At 34.5% G+C, this 17,629-nt stretch overlaps 2 protein-coding genes and 1 long non-coding RNA gene across 3 annotated transcripts; 1 reads left to right on the top strand and 2 right to left on the bottom strand.

Annotated features, from left to right (window-relative positions):
- The first annotated feature begins 4,600 nt into the window (after positions 1-4,600).
- Positions 4,601-6,296, top strand: LOC140009219 (uncharacterized). The gene is made up of 3 exons (XR_011816574.1): positions 4,601-4,894; positions 5,571-5,659; positions 5,839-6,296. It is a non-coding gene; the product is annotated as an uncharacterized lncRNA (long non-coding RNA).
- Positions 6,297-6,619: 323 nt separating this feature from the next.
- LOC113696936 (protein FAR-RED IMPAIRED RESPONSE 1-like) lies at positions 6,620-10,241 on the bottom strand. Its single transcript, XM_027216316.1, has 3 exons — positions 7,986-10,241; positions 7,757-7,837; positions 6,620-6,676 (listed from the first exon to the last, which is right to left on the bottom strand). The coding sequence occupies exons 1-3, from the start codon at positions 10,239-10,241 to the stop codon at positions 6,620-6,622; spliced, it is 2,394 nt and encodes a 797-aa protein (XP_027072117.1).
- Positions 10,242-12,132: 1,891 nt separating this feature from the next.
- LOC113695341 (uncharacterized) lies at positions 12,133-15,912 on the bottom strand. Its single transcript, XM_027214391.2, has 5 exons — positions 15,582-15,912; positions 13,832-14,501; positions 13,205-13,525; positions 12,856-13,001; positions 12,133-12,738 (listed from the first exon to the last, which is right to left on the bottom strand). Exons 1-5 carry the CDS (start codon positions 15,663-15,665, stop codon positions 12,481-12,483), a joined length of 1,479 nt encoding a protein of 492 aa, XP_027070192.1. The 5' UTR covers positions 15,666-15,912; the 3' UTR covers positions 12,133-12,480.
- Positions 15,913-17,629: the final 1,717 nt, after the last annotated feature.

Below are 17,629 nucleotides of genomic sequence, written 5' to 3'. Positions count from 1 at the left end.
GCATTCCAATGCTTCAAGAATCATCTAATTTGAAGATCGGTAGACGGAGATATGGTCGAAATACCATAGACTGGTCAATTCTGGGCTTCAGCTTTCGACCATCCAGATAAGTTTCTGTGTTTCGACTTTTTGACCAAGAAAACGGCTGAATTGGACTTTGATATCTTTATACCAAATGTAGATATATCTCTTAACTTCAAAATGGTACCAAGATCACCTCGATCCGATCATTGTAGCTCGAGATATAGCCGAAATACCAAGATATGTCGAAACTGTCTTTACTTGAATTCCCTCAATTGAATGTTTTGTACTTCATGCCTTCTTTAAACCACTTCAATCCATCAATTATCATCCAATTTTCTTCTCAATTCACTCCAACTGATGATTGAGTCCTTAAACCTACAAAAACATGAAGTTCTTTCCGTTAAAATCTATATAAATGCAATTTTTGCCAATTAAACAGCAACATAGATATCTTGACCAAAACCCTAGTTAATTAACTATAAAGCTAGATAAAACACACTAAAACTAACTAATAAAACATACTAAAAATACGTAAAATATCCACTTATCAACAGCTAGCACATTTCTTCTCAATTGCAAATTACTGCCACCTTAAGCTACTTGAATAATCTGGGCCATAACAATTTACCATTCCGTCTCTCTTCTAAGTTATAGAAATTGATTATAAAAAAATATTCAATTAGATAACAAATCCTTGGTCATCCTCCGAAAGATTGTATACCAATATCCAAGTAACATGAACTGTGTTCCAATTCAACTATAATAATAATTAGATATTCAAAAGGAAAATAGGTTGGAATCCAATTGTTTTAATTTGATGATTCAGTTCCTGCATCTTCACTTCTTTCAAACTCAATTTGTTTTTGGTTTCTTATTTGTGTTCTTTTTGTTTCTATGGATTAAAATTAGAGTAATTTCAATCCAAATCTAATTCTATATCATAAGGAAATTTAATGCAACTAATATTACATAATGACCCTTAATCATGTTAAAAAGGGCATTTAGATTTGTATGCATTGCATAGTTTATGATAAGAATATTAATGGAAAGAAAAAGTAATCACTAAATCATCAAATTATATTGATTACTAGGGAAGAGTCCCATGCAATGCATGGGAGTTTATACATGTGTTGTGAATGAGTAATTGGAGCAGCAATCAACAAATTTGTAATATTCAACTGAAAAGAACATGGAACAAAGTAAAAGAGAATCGTCAATGTATAATACTCTAAATGTATGGAACTCATCATTCATAACAAGTAAGTGCTTTAATAAGTAAATTCACTATGAAATAAAGTATGATTTTGTATAGAATAAAAAACATTGTTTTCTTAAAAGTGAGGGAACTTAATGCTGAAAAAAAAAGAGGAGATCAAGGCTATTAAATAGATGATATCACATTGGTATTATAATAACAATACCAAACAAAGCCCTTGCATCAAATTATTTTGGAATGAGATGAAACTTTTGAAACAGTTGTATTGACACTCTCACAAGGTGAATAATAATAAATTGAGTTCTCAAATGTACAGATTACCTATAGGTAGTTGCATACCATACCTGGAACAATATCATTAGCCAAACCAATGATTATAATAAGAAATTTAGGATGAAAACGCGTGGCTTAAATACTGTGGCCTTCAAGCATTCGGAGACAATTTTTGGCTTGATCATCCTACAGCTGATTGGAGTAAGACATGAAAAGGAGATCAAAATTGTATATAAATTTAAACTGTTTAACAGATCATAAGTATATAAGGATATGAAAAGCAAACCTTAATAGTGGGATCATCAGGATCCAATGATTAGTTAAACCTGCTTCCATCAAGACAGGAACAATTAAACAAAAGCAGATTTCAAAAACAAAAAAAAAAGGATGCAACCCATTGATATCTTATCATACATATATAACAATGCTAATATGGAAAAAGGAACATCAGATTTTTGAATCAAAGAACTTAAATAACAAAAGTCAAATTTTAACAAATCTAATCAAGGAACATAAGAGGGAGGAGGGTAGCAAAATAAGCATACCTTCATGAAGGGTTGAAATGGAAACCACAAGGAAAGAAAAGGGAAAGAAGAACAACCTATGGTATGAACCATAACCAGCTGAACCAATGATGTTTTGTATTAACAACCCCCATTATTGGACCTACCTCAAAAATCTGCTCAACAAATGTTACAGAAAGGGAAAAGTTTTACAGTTACACTTCAAAGATGCTTTCCAAGAGATTCCTCGTCTCTCATGCATTACTACTGTCTTAAATATGCCATAATTGCTCATTCTAATCATCCTACTCTTTGTATGAGTTCAATTGCACATGCAGAAGTTTAGGAGAGGACAACGTCTCCAGTTACACCTCTACCATGGAACAGTCAATTAATCATCATCTTGATGCATTCATATATACTTAATGATGCTTCAGTTACTGAATTTAATTAGTCCCACTCTTTGTGCAAGTTCAATTGATTGACTTAGCGTTTGCAATAGTTCAAAGTTCACCCAACTATCTCTCTGTCTTAACTATAGATATAACGGATGGTTAAAAGGGTAAAACTGTCACTACCGCCACATAAGTAGAATTTGAGAATGTAATCATCATCCCACCAAGGGTACGCTTGTCAGCAATGAGCATAGCATGCTTGCACTCGAAACTGGATCAGTTGTATTTTGCCGAAATGTAACCTAAATTGCCGCTAAAAAGGTCAGATGAAAAACAATCAACGGTCAAACACCAACTCCTTTATATATATATACTAGGGGGGGAGTGTCCGCGCATCGCGCGGGTGTTTGGTCCTTGTGGGGAAGGAGGTTTTTTTGTTGAACAAACAATAGTACATTGTGAGAAGAAATAAAACTTAGTATGAAAAGATAAACGATATAATCAATCAATTCACACAGCGTTGCAATAAAACTGTGTCAAATTGAAGGTCGTTGATAATGCAGAAAGGTAGAACAACACAGAAAGCTAACCTTATTCCAGAATCTCCACCGAGAGCTCTTACTTGCTATTGCTGCAAACCTATAAGATTATAACCAACCCAGACCAATTGGGGTTAGGCAACGCGATAAGAGTCGCTAATTGTAGGTACTAAGAACACACTGACAAAATTAAGGGAGGAACTGAAAAATTGGGGGGTGAAATCTAACCTCATGCTGAACCACCAGGAGCAGCTGGGACTGAAGAGCATTATGAGCTGATTAATATGAAATCAGGTAGAATTATCCCAATTATGAGCTGATTAATATGAAGTCAGGTAGAATTGTCACCCCTAGTGTCCGCGCATCGCGCAGGTGTTTGGTGCCTGTAGTTAGAGAGAATTTTTCATTGGACAAATAATAGTACATTCCAAAAAGAAATAGTTATTAAATATGACAAAACTAATAATAGTACATTCTAATTGCAACACACACTTGTATATTTTGTTTTATCAATACTTTTATAATTTTATCATTTCCAAAAGACCCTTACAGATGTCAGTTAAAAATCGCTCAAGAGCAGACATAAGTTATTTCAGACAAAAGAATATCTTCCAATGGTTAGTTATAGCAACATGTTAATTGTACAACATGTTAATATATTTTTGTGTTAATTGCACAGCAAAAGCCATACTTCAATTAAATGTGTCTATAACACTATTTCAGTAATTATACCAACACATAAGTTTATGTGAGTTGTACTCGATACAAAAACGGTTGCAAAATAATTTCTTATTTCAGAAATACCCAGATGTCTCCATAAATCAAAACTTTAAATGTATCAAAATGAGAACATCTCGGTAAATATACCTATATATATGTTGTTTACAATTGTACCCAAAGTTTTAAAAAAATTACGCAATATTTTACATTTTCAAAAAGTCCCTATATATCCATGTGGTTGAAATTCAAATTCTCTTTGACCACAATTTATTCTTATATAGTATAAGGATATAGGATAATGGTGCTTTTAATATAGTATAGATATAGATAGATAGATAGTGTACAACAAAAAAAAAAAAAAAAAATCTTTCTTCCATTATGTGTGTTGTGAAAGGTTTGGTTACATCTTAAAAAAAAAAAAAGGTTTGCTTACACAGCTCAGCTCGCATAGGAACTTGTTAGGCATGAATCCAAAGTCGATTCTAACCTATACTTTTCGACCTAATTCATTTCACCTGATCAACAACAAAAATCACGCCATTCTTGTCTACAAATCCGCAACGGATCCTCTGTACCACAACCCTGTCTCACACCCTATCCCACCCCTCATAAACTTGCCAAGTGTCCTTTTATTAACCCAATCCTGAAACAACCCAACTCGAACCATGTTTAATTATTTAACCGATTAATCGGGGTGAGAAACTTAATCACACAAAACCAAAATCCATTAAACTAAAAACCCAAAAAACAAAATTAAAGATTAAACAAGGCACAAAAAAAAACCCCACAAGGCCACGATTCTGGTTTCCCATCAGATTTCACTCCTCCTCAAAAGCTTCCGTCACAAAATTCACTCATCAGCTCATCAGAGATCACTCACAATTCAAATGCCTGGTGGCATGATTTCGGCTAATGATCATATGCTATGTCCTTCGTCACGAAGTCGAAGGAAATCTGATGGTGGAATCGTGCGCCGTGTGAAAGCACAAAAATCGCCGTTCTTGACCGAGACTCAGGTTGTGCTCCATCTCGGAACCTTGTGGGGTTAGGAGTAAAGCATCCCAAGGTTAGCGCATCTCTAATAGCGTGGAGAAACATTGGGAACCCCAATTTCGTGGTCATTCTCCGGAGCCCTTTCTTCAGGTTATGAGTGATCAATGGGCAATTGGACGAAGCTCCCCACCTGTTCGATCAAATGCCTAGGCGTCATGAATCATTTTTTTCGTAGGTTTTTCTTGCCTTTGTTTTCCCGCAGTTTTCTTTGCCCATTATTCTGTCATTCGGATTTATTGTGACTCCTTTCTGAAATCTGTTCTCAAATTATAGCTGTCATAGCCTTTAACTCTGATGGTTGGTTGATATTCACTTATATAATGATGTGCAGCAGATTAGTGAATTGAGTTGAATGATGAAGTTGATGATGTGGTCTACTTAGCTGATCTCTGTGTTGTTTCTATAATTCTTACATGTAGTTAAGTGCGATCTGCTATGCCAAAGAGGTTTTAGAGGAAAACGGGACATGATTGTTATGGTGAGGACATGCTTTAGCCAAGGGAAACTGATATACCAGCTTTGTTTCTGGTCTTTGTTGTGCTTCCCCTGGTTACATATATCTTGCTAGGAAAATGGAGCGAGTCAACGAAAAAAAAAGAGAGGGTTAGTTTGCTTACTCAACAGGCAGCTGAAGAAAGTTAAGGTCTGAATTATAGGAGCAATTCTATTATCATTTAAACAGATAGAGCAAAAATATTAAATAGGAGTAATGCATCTGTTTGAAACATTTCAGCAAAGATTTTGTTTGCCAGTTCTTAAGCTGCTTGATTGATGAATCTAAATGGTGTATTCTGGGCCTAGTCATTCATGAAAGTTTATGGATAAATTTTTTTCTTTTATTTTACAGATGCTATTTCGGTATGAAGATTTTGTGAAGTCCTTTCACTATGAAGTTTTCAACATGTCTCCAAGAGGTCTTATAAATTGTGGAAACAGGTATTTCTTCAAAATTTTTCCTGCTTTTCTTGTGCTTTTACATATCAATAGCTCTAGAAAAATTTTATAGATATAGGAAATGTACAGACTCTTAATGCAATAATGTACTGAAACAAATTTCATAGGATTTTTTATTATTTGTCAAGTATATTCAAGATTTCTTTCATTTTACAGTGCAGTTGTTATGCCAATGCTGTATTGCAGTGTCTGACCACAAAGCCTCTCCTTCTGTTTCTGCTTCAGAGATTGCATTCTAGAGCTTGTTACGATTGGTTTGATTTACAATGTCTTGCTTTTGCATTCTAGAGACTTCCGAAGTAAATTCTGCTTCAGAGATTGCATTCTAGGGGTTCATGTTATTTCGATCCACTACTATTACTGAATAAGGGGTTGGCATGCTTCCCTTCAATGTTCGCGTGTTTTAAGCATATATTGTTGCAGTATCTTTGAGAGAGACTAGAGCTATGCAGACTCAAGTTAATTGTGTGTGAGATCGTTAGCCTTTTGCTTTGATTGTAAGATGATAAGTGAAATCCCAAATATCTGGGAAGGTGTTGTGGATATTCCCCTTGTCTGATTAAGTGCAGCTAAGATGTTATTTCGTGTCAAAGTTGAAAATTATTGGCTTTGGTCTCCATGGATTGCTTTTGTGGCTTTAAAACATAACGTTGTGGTTTGATTCCGCAATTCTAGTTCATTATGTCCTGCACGTCAATATAAATTTTGTATAGCAATTTTTTCATTCTAGTTCATTTTCTCTACGACTTTTAGCATTATTTGAATTTTGGCAGCATAATCATCAATTTCATTGTGCTCAAACCTCAGAAAGAGGAAAACAAAAAATGGAATGTGTATAAAAATCTATGATCCCTCTTCTACAAGGGAACAGAAAGAAAAGAGTGGATAGATTCCGAGGTGTATAAATGTATAACTTCACACCATCCAAGATTTTTGCCCTGATCATTCATGTTTAGCAACTTGTTGATCACTATCATCATTATTTCCCAGTTCTTGTGCCTACAAAAAACAAATGCTAAGTTAGCAAATGTATTGAATTATAAGTGTAACTTATCAAACTAATATATGCAGAAAACTCTTCACAGTGCATACAGTGCATTATTCCTGATCCCATATACATATACCAACCCTAAATACATCAAATTTGGATGATCTGATTATGAAAAGCAGGAAAAGGTTATTGTCAGCTGTGATTAAAATATCACTATCATTGAGTTCACTATCACAAAAAAATTCATCCTTCATTGAGCTTCAACGTGCAAAAAGTGCATTATTCCTGATCCCATATAGATATACCGTATGCACAGAAAAAGGTTATTGTCAACAGTTTTTTCGTTCGGTAGATCAACTTGCACCAGATTATCAAAGTCATCTTTTACAGAATTGTTCACTCCACTTGACTTTTCTACATGTAAAATATAAAAACACCCCTACATTTCATTTTAATCATAGTTTGATAGCAAGGGAGTGATAGTGAACTCAATGAAGGATGAATATTTTTGTCTAGCTCAAATAATTAAAAATGTCAACGGAAGTGCCAATAATAACTCCTAATTTCATATCCAGAATAATAACTCCTGATTATGAATGATGAATATAAGATTAAGTAATTAATCAAGATTTTTTCTTACTTGGACAAAACTCATTGACGCCGCTGGTGTGCTATTGAACTTGAAGACATCAAGTCATAGCCTTGGTAGAAGTTAGGGTCCAACGTCTGCCCAAAAAATAAGAAATAGAAGACCACCCTTCATTATAAAAATAGCTATATACTTGTAAAAGTATAATACTATAAAAAATTAATATAAATAAGAAACAACACAAATTAAAAGCATAATATTTGCTTACTTGCAATAATTGTGTCATGTTTTTAGGATTTCGCCTATTGTAAATGTCTTCTATTGGAATTCCAAATTCCTGATATAATTAAAGAGAGACGACCACAAATTAAAAATTTCATTGAAAAAATATATCGTTAATGTAGTTTAGTCATCTAAAGAATAAATTATTCAAATAAAAATTTAAAATAAATTACATATCTACTATGCTATACAAGACAAAAATGACGAATAACTATACCTGCTGGGGTGGTAATTCTCGAACAAAACCTTGAATTGTAGCAGAATCCATACTTGAATGAACAACATTATTTCCAAATTCCTACAATCATTTTTATCCAAATTATAAATAAAGATCCTAATACTATTTCTATACTCATCATTCATCAGACAACTAAGGAACCCAAAAAAAAAGTAATAGTCAAACAATCAAAAACCATTATTCACATAAACTAAATAAATTGTCTAACCTGTAATTTTTTCGATGAAGACTTCTCTTTCACCTTGTACTTGCGTTTCTTAGTAGTCATTTCCAGTGCACTTCTTGGCCTCTTGCTCGACTTGTAGGTGACTTTTTCTTTCACTTTGATGCCTTTTATTTTATTATAGGCAACTTCAGATGGATTAGTGTCAACATCTTGATACGCACTACAATTTTCTTCAATACGCACTTCTTTCATTTTCTTTTTCCCTTGACAACATGCATCCATTTGTTCTGACATTTTCCAAAATCCATCTTTAGCAATTTGATAAGCTTCATCACATTCAGAAGCTTTTGTCATCAGCTGCATATATAGATAGGATAACTCTTTGTAACGAAAACTTAATTTTGCCTTTAACCCCATTTCTGGGCTACTTTCACTGGAAACATGCACATTTCCTGTTTTGGCTGCTTTTGTCCATCTCTTCAATATATATGCATCCGGAATTGTTACAATATTCAGAGTCATCAATATTTTTAGTGCATGTGAACACAAAAATCCAGCAAATTCAAATTTCTTACAACTACAACAAATTGAATTCGTGGATGAATCATAAGTTACAAGATGGTGGGAAGTCTTACCATGTGGTGTAACTCTGTAAATCATTTGATTTCCTAATTCACCATCAACTTCCCACTTACAATCAATCCCTTTGCATAGCTCCTCCTTAAATTTTTCATACACTTCATGTGTATATACACTTGCTGCATGCTGTAAAATCCTACAAGGAAATGTCATTGCCGGTGTACTTTGATTGCCTTTAAAATCTGCTACGGATTCATCATAGCGACGATCATCTAACAGCCTTTGGAAGTGTTCAAAAAATTCAAGTAAGCCATGTTTATAACTTACATACTTCTTTATCACACTGTTCATGGACTCACTTCGTTGGGTTGTGGTCATATCAGCACAGAAGGTTTCTCTCCCATACACTAAAGCCCATTTCTCTTTTATATCAAACATTTTCTTCAACCACTTGTTGTCTTCCAGACCATACGTTTTTAGCATTTCACTCCATCCCTCAAAAAAATCATCCTCATTTTCATAGTCATATATGCAGTGACTAAAATCTGCCGCAAAATTTTGAAAATCTTTAAAGACATCAGCTAGATGCGTTGCTGCATTTTGATAGATATGCCATATACATAAGCGGTGATACGTTGTTGGCCATTGAGAAGCCAAAGCCGTTGCCATTCTTCCGTCCTGGTCTGTAAGAATAGTTCTTGGTATTTTTTCCATCATAGCCTTAGCAAATGTGTCAAACAGCCATTCAAATGTCAGAATTGTCTCATCATATAATAAAGCAGCCCCAAAAACAGTAGTTTGTTTATGATGATTTACACCAACGAATAAAGCAATTGGCCTCCCATCTTTGTGCTTTCTATAAGTTGTATCAAAACAAACCACATCACCAAAATGAGCAAAATCCGTTCTCATCTTTGCATCAGCCCAAAATATGTTAGTTATCAAGTCATCTTCATCTACTTGAATGGCGTAAAAAAAATTTGGATCCTCTAATTGCATGCCTTGTAAGTACTCTAAGACTCCTCCTGTGTCACCTTGCATCATTGGTATGGATCTTTTGGATCGTAAGTAATTTTTTAAATCATCTCGAATGAACCCAAGATTTTCTCGTCCACCAACTTGTTTCGACATCAGTTCAATCGATTGTTTTGGTGTAATTCCGCAACTTCGGGCCATATCTATTTCAGCTTCGTGTGCCATTGTCAAATGTCTATGAGATCTGAATAAATGAGTTTTGCTTGGAGTTGATAGCTCATGATTATGTTCAGCAACAAATTGCACAACACGGTATTTTCCACCTTTTCTACAGCTAATTTTCATCCTTGCACTGCAATCACATCTTGTTTCTGGACGAGGACACTTAACAATCATATTGCGTTTGTCTTTTGGCTTTTTTCCTTCACGGGAGCAGCAAAAAACCCTGTCCAACATCAAATCACTATTTTTGTCTTTATGTCCCTTACTCAATCGAGTTCCAAAACCAGATGCTTTAGCATATTTTTGGTAAAAATTTTTGGCTGCTACTTCAGTATCGAATTCCATGTCAAGTTTCGGGATCAAGTCATCAGGTATAGCCAAAGGAAGAAAAATTTGATTTCCTTGATTGCCATCAGTAATACAAAGAGGTAAGGCATTATCATTTATCTCCTGCAAGTCAACATCTTCAAAGTCCAATTTACGACATGATTGGACTTCATGAGTTGGCAAATCATTCTCCATATTCCCCCAAAACCCAACAAATGACCTGTATCAAATTACCGAATACAAATACATTATTTATTACCCTTTTTGGTGAAAAGCAACATGGTAGGGAAAATCATGCACCTATTAAACCACAGAAAAGAATGACTCAGCAAATAGCACAGAGGAAAATATGTGAAAAATGAGTATGCATTCAAGCTATTCATACACAAGAGAAGAGGCCCAAAACTAATGCATCAAAGTATTCACAAAGAAATGGCACAATTTGCAAAGTCACCAGGAGAAATATCACACACACAACAGAATTTCACTAGAATAAAATAACCCATGCAAAAGTACTCGACCCATGAATGAAAAGTAGATATCCTCATAGGGAATGATCAAACAAAGAGCAGATAACTTACTGTATAAACACCCAAACTAGACTATTAAAAAATAAATAATAAACAGAAAAAATGAAATTCGTTATTAAGTTCTCATTTTCCCTCTCAACAGGAAAGACTACTATGGCCATGTAATTAGTATGTGAAGACTTTGTTTAATATTATGTCTTCGTCAATGAAAAATTATAGGTTTATAAGCTGGAGTAGAAATTCTTAGGGAAGCAAATCGCTAGCACTAGAAATTCTTAAATATTATTACGGCACATTGCCCTTAGGAAACCTTTGACATTGTCAAGTCATACTAAATTAGGATCCCTGTCGAATCCTGACCACCAAAAAGATTTAAAAAAAAAGAAAAAGAAAAAGTCATACTTAATCAATACTAGGCCAGACGCTGGCGTTTCTTGGGGAATGATTTGCCGAATATAACTTTCGCCGAATCAATACCATGTTGCTTTTCATACCACTTTGGTGATTCTATATTTACTATTCTTCTTATTAACCAAACTCTTAATTGTTTTTGTAATAGTTAAAAGCCTGGATAGAAGCGGCACATAAATAACGCAATTCGTTGCATATGAAGAGTACTTATTTGAAGGAAAATTCACCTACGTACCTTGCTCCGTTGAAGACTAGCTTTAGTTTAGGAGAAAAGGCTTCAGTTTAGGAAAATTCACCTACGTCCCTTGCTCCGTGAATATTTCGTCAAAGCTGAATGGTGAAGATGATGAACTCGGACAGCCCTGCTGCGTTGCGATGAAGGTTTTGAGAAGGATACCAATCTGATGGGAAACCAGAATCGTGGCCTGCTGCGTTGAATTGCACTTTGTTGTCCTGCCCGAATTTTGTGACGGAAGCTTTTGAGGAGGAGTGAAATCTGATGGGAAACCAGAATCGTGGCCTTGTGGGGTTTTTTTTTGTGCCTTGTTTAATCTTTAATTTTGTTTTTTGGGTTTTTAGTTTAATGGATTTTGGTTTTGTGTGATTAAGTTTCTCACCCCGATTAATCGGTTAAATAATTAAACATGGTTCGAGTTGGGTTGTTTCAGGATTGGGTTAATAAAAGGACACTTGGCAAGTTTATGAGGGGTGGGATAGGGTGTGAGACAGGGTTGTGGTACAGAGGATCCGTTGCGCTACACGCATAACACTTTAGTTTCCTGTTATCTTTCTCTACACGAGAAATTAAACTTAAATTATTTAGCCATCCCTCTCAAATAAATTTGACCCCAATAAAAATGAAATTCATCTAAACACACGGGAGGATAGATAATTAACATCAATCAGGTCAATTTAGGAGATCATAATCAAAAGAAGTAAATCCATGAAATCGATTAGGGAGGGGGCGGTTATATATATATATATATATATATATATATATATATATATATAATGGTTTTCGTTCAATTGTGAAAGGTTTTGGTAAGAGTCTTAATTAAAATTCTTTTGGCAAGTTCTGTGTCAGGAAGCTAAATGCATTGAACATTCAAGAAGGCAGCCCGGCCTAAGCTTGAAAATGTCAAGTCTAACATAAACTTGTGAACCATTCTCATTCCAAGCCCAGCTTGAACTAGACCAAAACTAAAGCAAATCAAAAGTTGCCTAATCCAGGATTAAATTGTTATTACAAATAAACTACTGCACTTTGGCAGAAATTAAGTTTTTGGCATAAGTTAATCCAACATCTAAATCCATCAGAAGTGGACTGCAGTCGGCTTAGAACATAACTCAGCTCTGGTATCCTCCCTCCGGTATTAGCTAAACATTAATTAGTGAAATAAAAAGTCATGGAACAACTCAGAACTGAATCCATCAACTAGAAACTTAATTGCATAATGCCTAACAGGATCACTTGTTGCTTCAAATTCTGACCATTATATATCTTGTGGGCGAAGAATTTGGACTTCAATGTAAAGGCCTCCACCAACTTTTCTCTTAAATTCACAGATGCAAATGTCATCAAATCCAACAATGTTGACCCTGCAGAGACTGCTCCATCCACCATGGTACCAAAATCTGCCATCCTTCCAATGGTTACGAGTTGAAGTCCACTCCCTGCCTTGTTGGTCGACAAGGATGATCTCTTGTGGCAGCTTAAGATTGTGATCTCTCAGAATATCATGAGGAACATACTGCATTTGATGGTCAGCAGAGTTTGTTCAAATTGATAAATAATACTAGGAATTCTTTTGATGTGCTTGAAATGAAGTAGGTCAATGATTGGACAGAATGGATAAATACAGACATACCAATGCATCTTGTCTTCTTGCCCTTTTTTGTGTAACAAAATAAGGATTCTTCGGCTGGGAAATGCATCCAGACTTGAAAAGATCGTAGCCATAAGGGTCAATAAGCCATCTTCTACGACGTTTATGACCTTTGACAGCTTTAGATTCTGCATTATTAATTAAACCAATTGTCCAGCAAATGTGAAGTAGGTCAACAGGATGAATATCTGAAACTTAGTATAGTGTTAGTTTCACAACCTAGTAGGATTTAATGATCTCTTGATTGAGTTATGAAACTGATATTACTCACTCAGTGCTTATTGTATAATCTCTGAAGGATTCTGGGAAGATCAAAACCTTAGACACCTACCATGCTTGCCTCCTCTGATCTTTTTTTTGCCTTTGCTGGAAGACTTTGAGTCTACAGTAGCAACCTTAGAGTGAGTTTTAGCTGCTGGTTCCTCTTCCACATTACCTTCTTCTTCTTTCTGAGTACTATCATCTTCCGCTTCCATCATATAATCAGAATTAGCTTCCGTTTCAATTGTATTTGAATAACACTTCCCCATCTCCTTTTCTTGTTTATCTTCATTAATTTCTCCCTCTCCTTCCTTTTTCTGTTCAATCTCGTCAGCATCCTGCTCTTTCTCTCCCTCCGTTTCAACCTCGTTAACTTCCAAGGAATTGTTGCCTGAATTCGAAAGATCAATCTCGGGTCAACATGCCTTCTGCTACAATTTTCACCTGACAGCTTTATCTTTTGCATGATCAACTAAACCAAAGTTTTAACCAATTTGAAGAAGGTAAACAAGCTTTAAGAAATGAAACATAAAACTTAGAAAAAAGATCAATTTGACAAACCTGTAGTTTTTAATACAGTAGTCTCATGCTTACATTCCTTGCTTAGATAATTGAATAAATGTCACATTCACATTACTCTGTGCTTATTCAATAATCACTGAAGAATTCAGGGCAGTCCAAAGCCTTGGAAACTTACCTTGCTTGCCTCCTTTGATCTTTCTTAAGCCTTTGTAAGTAGACTTTGAGGTTCCAGGGGTAGCTGTTATGTCAGCTTTGGATGGTTGTTCCTCTTCCATATCCTTATTTTCTTCTTCTTCTTCTTCTTCTTCAGTAAAATCTTCTTCCTCTTCCATTATATAATCTTGATCAGTGTCAATTTCAGTTGCATTGGAGTAACTCTCCTCCATTTCTCCTTGTTTATCTTCATTGGTTTCTTCCTCCCCTTCTTCTTCCTCTTTTTCCCAGTTATCTTCTTCCTGTTCTTCTTTTTTAACCTCATTAGCTTCATCAGCTTCATCAGCTTCCTCTTCTTCCTCTCCCTCTACTTCTTTCACCTCACAAGCTTCTTCCATCTGCTCCTCCTCCTCGTGCTTAAGCACTTTAAGAGCTCCAACTCCTTTCTTTTCGCAAGCACTATGGCCAAGCAATTTTACATCATAAAGACTATGGCCATCATACTGGAAAACTAAAAAATCTCCCAGCTCCACAGAATTTTCCTCAACAAATTCAGCCCAACCATCAAGGAAAAAGAAGTCATCTCCAATTCTTCCCACTCTGACAGGCCACTTATTTCCAAATCGATCCCTTAGGTATGCCCTTGGAGATAGCTTAGCTTTCAGATATGATGTAAATGCTGAGGGAATTTTCTGCCAAGTTAAAAAGGCTCAATATACTTGCAAGAATGTAACATGCTTATAGTCCAGGAGAATGCATATATGCAACGATCATGCATCATTAGTACAGTTGCAAACGGTATAAATTTTTTTGTAGAACTAGTTTCTACTTAAGATGATCTTGAAACTACTTAAGAAGAAACAAAATAATTAGATCATCAGAAGATATAAAAAATCAAACTCTTAAGAACGAAGCAGATTGTTAGCTTTAAGAACAAGTGATTGAACAATGGATCTGATGATTTACAACTATTCTTTGATCTAGAGAATCAATAACAGTCTCATATCAACTTATCAAACATCTACCACTACCATTTATTCGATTTCTTTACCTGCCCGACCCCCGTGCCAATCCCCAAAAATTCTCTACTTCCCTTGTCTTTGGTAAAAGGAGGCACTGCGCAAATTTGGACTTTGTTTGTGGTAAAATCATCAGGAAATAAGGAGCCTATTTTAGGCAAATTTCAAATGCACAAAGCCTTAAATTCTAGTGCTCTTGGAACATAAACCATCAAATTGACCCAAAAAAAAAAAAAAAATTCTAGTGGTCTTTTTATCAAGAACTTCATTCTGGGCTGGGTGGATTTTAGGAATTGAAGACTGCCAACAAAAAAAAAAGCCGCCCTACCAAATAAGAACAAATTGGGCTGAATCAAATTTGTTAGATCTCCAGTTTTACAGAAATATAAATCAGAAACTCAAAATCAAAAAAGAGATGGGGGGGGGGTGGCTGGTGAGGAGAATCAAAGAGCTCCAGTAAGTAACTACGGAAACACTCGAGAATAGTTTTACATTTGGCTTCTTCTTAAAATGATGTTGGAAATATAAGAAGAAATCATTACCAGATCATAATCAAATTCCTAAGAACGAAAAAGTTGATGACAAAATCCTACAGATTAGGTTATCAAGAATCTATAAAAATCTCAATCTCAACACGTCAACCATATATGAGAACTAGTTATAATGATTTCCACCACCATACCCCTACTATAAATTGCTGCAGTTCACTAAGAAAATCGAAACAGAATGCAAAAAAAAAAAAAAAAAAAATACCATTCTTTCTTTGGAGCTATCAGGGATGAAAAATTTGAAAAAGGCCCTAAGTCTTTGATTATCATGCATCCTACTGCTCTCCATCTCTGGTTCTGCTAAAGTGAATGGAGAAACCAGTGAACAAAAATGCTAGATAACTCGGTTGTTGTGTTGTTGGAAACCATTTGGTTAGCTGAACATAGTTTTAAAGATGCTCAATTGTTGACGTCTTTTGGTCCCAAGAAAGGAAATTGATGTCCATGCTTCATTGTCTTGGCTATTACTATCAATGTAAGTTTGCAAGTGAGAATGGCAGGTGGAATTTATTCTGATTGCCGTTTTCAGCTAATGTACCAAGTCAATCTAGGACTGATCAAAGAATGGTCCCCTATAGATTTCGCACTATTTCTGGAAATCCTTACGTGGGTGTTCGTGGGGATTTTTAGTGGTCCTGGATACCATTTCTTAAGAAAGAAATTCAGGGCAAAACTTGAAATTTGAGAGGATGAATTCCTCAAATTTCAACTGATTTTTCAATCCTTTTTTGAACAAAAACATGCAATACTTAGCTAGTGATCACTAACTGATACAGAGAATGGCATGGAGTGGCTTGATTTTGTAAGTTGTATTTTCACTGTATGAATATAGATTGTCAGTATTCATACATGCAAAATCTTCCCACAAGCATAAATGCTATTGTACTTAAAAAATGATTTTTCTGGTAACTATATATTACGCTTTTAAATTTTACAGAGCAATTGGTGAATTATGGGATTTTGATTCGTATAGGCGTTATGGAGTATAAATTTTTTAGCAGAGGAAATTTTAAGAAAAAAAATTGTCAAAATTGATGTTTGTTGGAGATTGATTTAGCGGTTATTGTGCTGTGAAAAGGTTAACGGATTCCTTAAAGAAGGCATGGAGTTTTGAAACTTAAAAAAAAAAAGGGAAAATCGTTCAAAACGTCCCTCACATTCTGTAAAATGACTTTTTTCGTCCCTCACTTTTAAAAGTGTATTTTTACGTCCCTTACAAATTCATATTGGTCAAATTTGGTCCCTATCTAGGTTTCCGAATAATTTTTGGTTGGAATTCATCATGTGCCTTGCATGTGAGTATTTTTTAGGGATAAAATTGTCAAATCAAAATTTACATAATCCATTTATAGTCCCTTACATTTTACAAAATGAATTGTTTCGTCCCTCACATTCACAAAATAAATTTTTTCATCCCTCACGTTTCACAAAATGAATTTTTTCATCTCTCATTGACCATGTACACAAATAATTTTTTTTTAATTCATGCATATATCTATTTGATTTCACATGAACTGTACGAATAGTATGTAATATATCTCTATTTGATTTCACCTAAACAGACTAATTGTAGTTGTACATATACTATTCAATATATATATGGGTTTAAATCTAATAATTTTGTTTTAAACCCATATATATTTATATTTGATTTCACCATGTAAATTTATTGAATATTTGTAACATTTTCTATTTTGGTAATAATTCATGGGAAAATCGTTCAAAACATCCCTCACATTTTATAAAATGACTTTTTGCATCCCTCACTTTTAAAAGTGTACTTTTACGTCCCTTACAAATTCACATTGGTTAAATTTGGTACCTATCTAGGTTTCTGACTAGTTTTTGGTCGGAATCCACCACGTGCCTTGCTTGTAATCATTTTTGAAGGGTAAAATTGTCAAATCAAAGTTTACATAATCAGATCCATAGTCTCTCATATTTTACAAAATGAATTATTTCGTCCCTCACATTTCACAAAATAATTTTTTTTCATTCCTCATATTTTACAAAATAAAATTTTCATCCCTCATTGATCATGTGTACGAATAAATTTTTTTTTTAAAATTAATATATATTTATTTGATTTCACCTGAACAATATGAATAGCATGTCATATATCTCTATTTGATTTCACATGAACGTACTGTTCAAGTGAAATTAAAATAGATATATATAGGGGTTTAAAAAAAATTGTTAGTTTTTTACTCATATTCATTCCTTTTACTCGAAAATTGAAAACAAAGAAGATAC

The sequence above is a fragment of the Coffea arabica genome, chromosome 6e (genome assembly GCF_036785885.1).
Source record: "Coffea arabica cultivar ET-39 chromosome 6e, Coffea Arabica ET-39 HiFi, whole genome shotgun sequence".
NCBI lineage: Eukaryota > Viridiplantae > Streptophyta > Magnoliopsida > Gentianales > Rubiaceae > Coffea > Coffea arabica.
Note: the sequence above shows the minus strand (reverse complement) of the source record. Positions and strands in the feature narration are given on the sequence as shown.